At 30.0% G+C, this 1,977-nt stretch overlaps 1 protein-coding gene across 1 annotated transcript in view; it reads left to right on the top strand.

Moving 5' to 3' along the window:
* Positions 1-230: 230 nt before the first annotated feature.
* Positions 231-1,977, top strand: part of LRRD1 (leucine rich repeats and death domain containing 1) — a 13,790-nt gene continuing 12,043 nt past the window's right edge. The window contains 2 exon segments of the mRNA XM_007461899.1: positions 231-1,973; positions 1,975-1,977. The exon segment at positions 1,975-1,977 is cut by the window's right edge and continues 225 nt beyond it. Of these exon segments, the coding sequence (XP_007461961.1) occupies positions 231-1,973; positions 1,975-1,977 (1,746 nt within the window).

The raw sequence follows: 1,977 nt of genomic DNA on the forward strand, positions 1-1,977 counted from the left end.
ACTATCTTTAGCCAGAAATTGTATATAAGTTAATTAGTTATAAATGTATTTTAATAATTATTAAATTACTTATTATAGAATAAAGTTGTATTAAAATTCATTTGTAATTTTAACATCCTTATTATATCTCTTCACATCATTTGTTTTGTAGGTTCAAAGGAAAAAATTAAACATGAAAATTATAATTGAATTGCAATCTTGTATTGGTATAAAACATATTAGCAAAGAAGATGTCTGAAAAGAATGGTACTTCAGAAGAGCTAGAGGATCTCACTAGTCAATTTAGGAAAGAACCTAGATCACGGTTAGTGGAGAAATATGGAGTTATTAAAGAAACATCAAACTCTCTAAAGGAAGCTTCTGATGGGACCACTTCCAACCAAATTTGTAAAGTGTGTCCTAGAAAAAATACATTAGGTATATGTGATGATACATCAACATCCTCCTCTGGAAGTAAGTCTAAGAGAAATGAAGAACAAACGAAAACTCTTCAATTTTCTGAAACAATCGCTACATATGACAGTTTGCAGTCAAAAAGTGAAATTTCACAAAGTTCATCACTATCAGTAACTAAGATGAGTGCTGAATATCAGGCTTTCATTGACTCCCTAACTCATGAAACATTAGAAAAAATTAGTCCACAACTCTCTGAAGAAAATCAGAAAGGACTTGGCTTAGGATCAGATAAGTTTACAGTTAACCTCAAAGCCAAGGGTTTACAAGAATTCCCTAAGGCCATTTTAAAAATCAAGTATGTAAAATACCTCTATTTAGATGAGAATGAAATCAAAAGTTTTAAAGGGGCAGACTCCAGTGATCTGCTAGGACTTGAAATTCTATCCATGCAAGAAAATGGGTTATCATTACTTCCATCTGAAATTCAGTTACTGCATAATTTAAAGCTATTAAATGTCAGTCACAACCAAATATCACATATCCCTAAAGAAATATCACAGCTTGGGACTATCAGGCAACTGTTTTTAAATAACAATTGCATTGAGGATTTTCCTTCTGGCTTGGAAAGTCTTGGAAACTTGGAAATTTTAAATTTGGCTAAAAATAAGTTAAGACATATACCAGATATTCTGTCTAGTTTGAAAAACTTGAGGGCTCTCAATCTGGAATATAATCAGTTAACAGTATTTCCTAAAGCTCTGTGCTTCCTTCCAAAGTTAATTTTACTAAACCTTTCTGGAAACCTGATAAACAGTTTGCCAAAAGAAATTAAGGAACTTAAAAATTTAGAAATACTTTTACTTGATCACAATAAACTTACCTTTTTGGCCGTGGAAATTTTTCAGTTGCTCAAAATGAAAGAACTCCAACTGACAGACAATAAATTGGAAGTTATTTCACACAAAATTGAGAATTTTAGGAAACTTAGGATTCTAATACTTGATAAAAATTTATTGAAAGACATACCAGAGAAAATTTCCCACTGCGTAATGTTGGAATGCCTTAGTCTTAGTGATAATAAGTTAACAGAACTTCCTAAGAACATCCATAAGCTTAAAAATTTAAGAAAACTCCATATAAACAGAAATAATATCGTGAAAATACCTGAATATATTTCACATCTTAATAATATGTTCAGCTTAGAATTTTCAGGAAATTTAATCACAGACTTTCCTATTGAAATAAAAAACTGTAGAAAAATAACTAAAGTTGAATTGAGTTATAATAGAATAATGTATTTTCCACTAGGTTTGTGTGCTTTAGATTCTCTTTATTATTTGGGTTTTAATGGAAATTATATTTCAGAAATACCTGTAGATATATCTTTCAGTAAACAACTGCTTCATTTAGAATTTAATGAAAACAAACTCCTAATATTTTCTGAGCACTTATGTTCTCTTATTAATCTTGAATACCTTGATCTTGGTAAAAACAAAATAAGGAAAATTCAACCATCTATTTCCAATATGGTATCGCTCCGTGTTCTTATTTTAAGCTGTAATAAGTTGGAAACTTTCCCTA

Source organism: Lipotes vexillifer, unplaced genomic scaffold (assembly GCF_000442215.2).
Source record: "Lipotes vexillifer unplaced genomic scaffold, Lipotes_vexillifer_v1.1 scaffold663, whole genome shotgun sequence".
Taxonomy (NCBI): domain Eukaryota; kingdom Metazoa; phylum Chordata; class Mammalia; order Artiodactyla; family Lipotidae; genus Lipotes; species Lipotes vexillifer.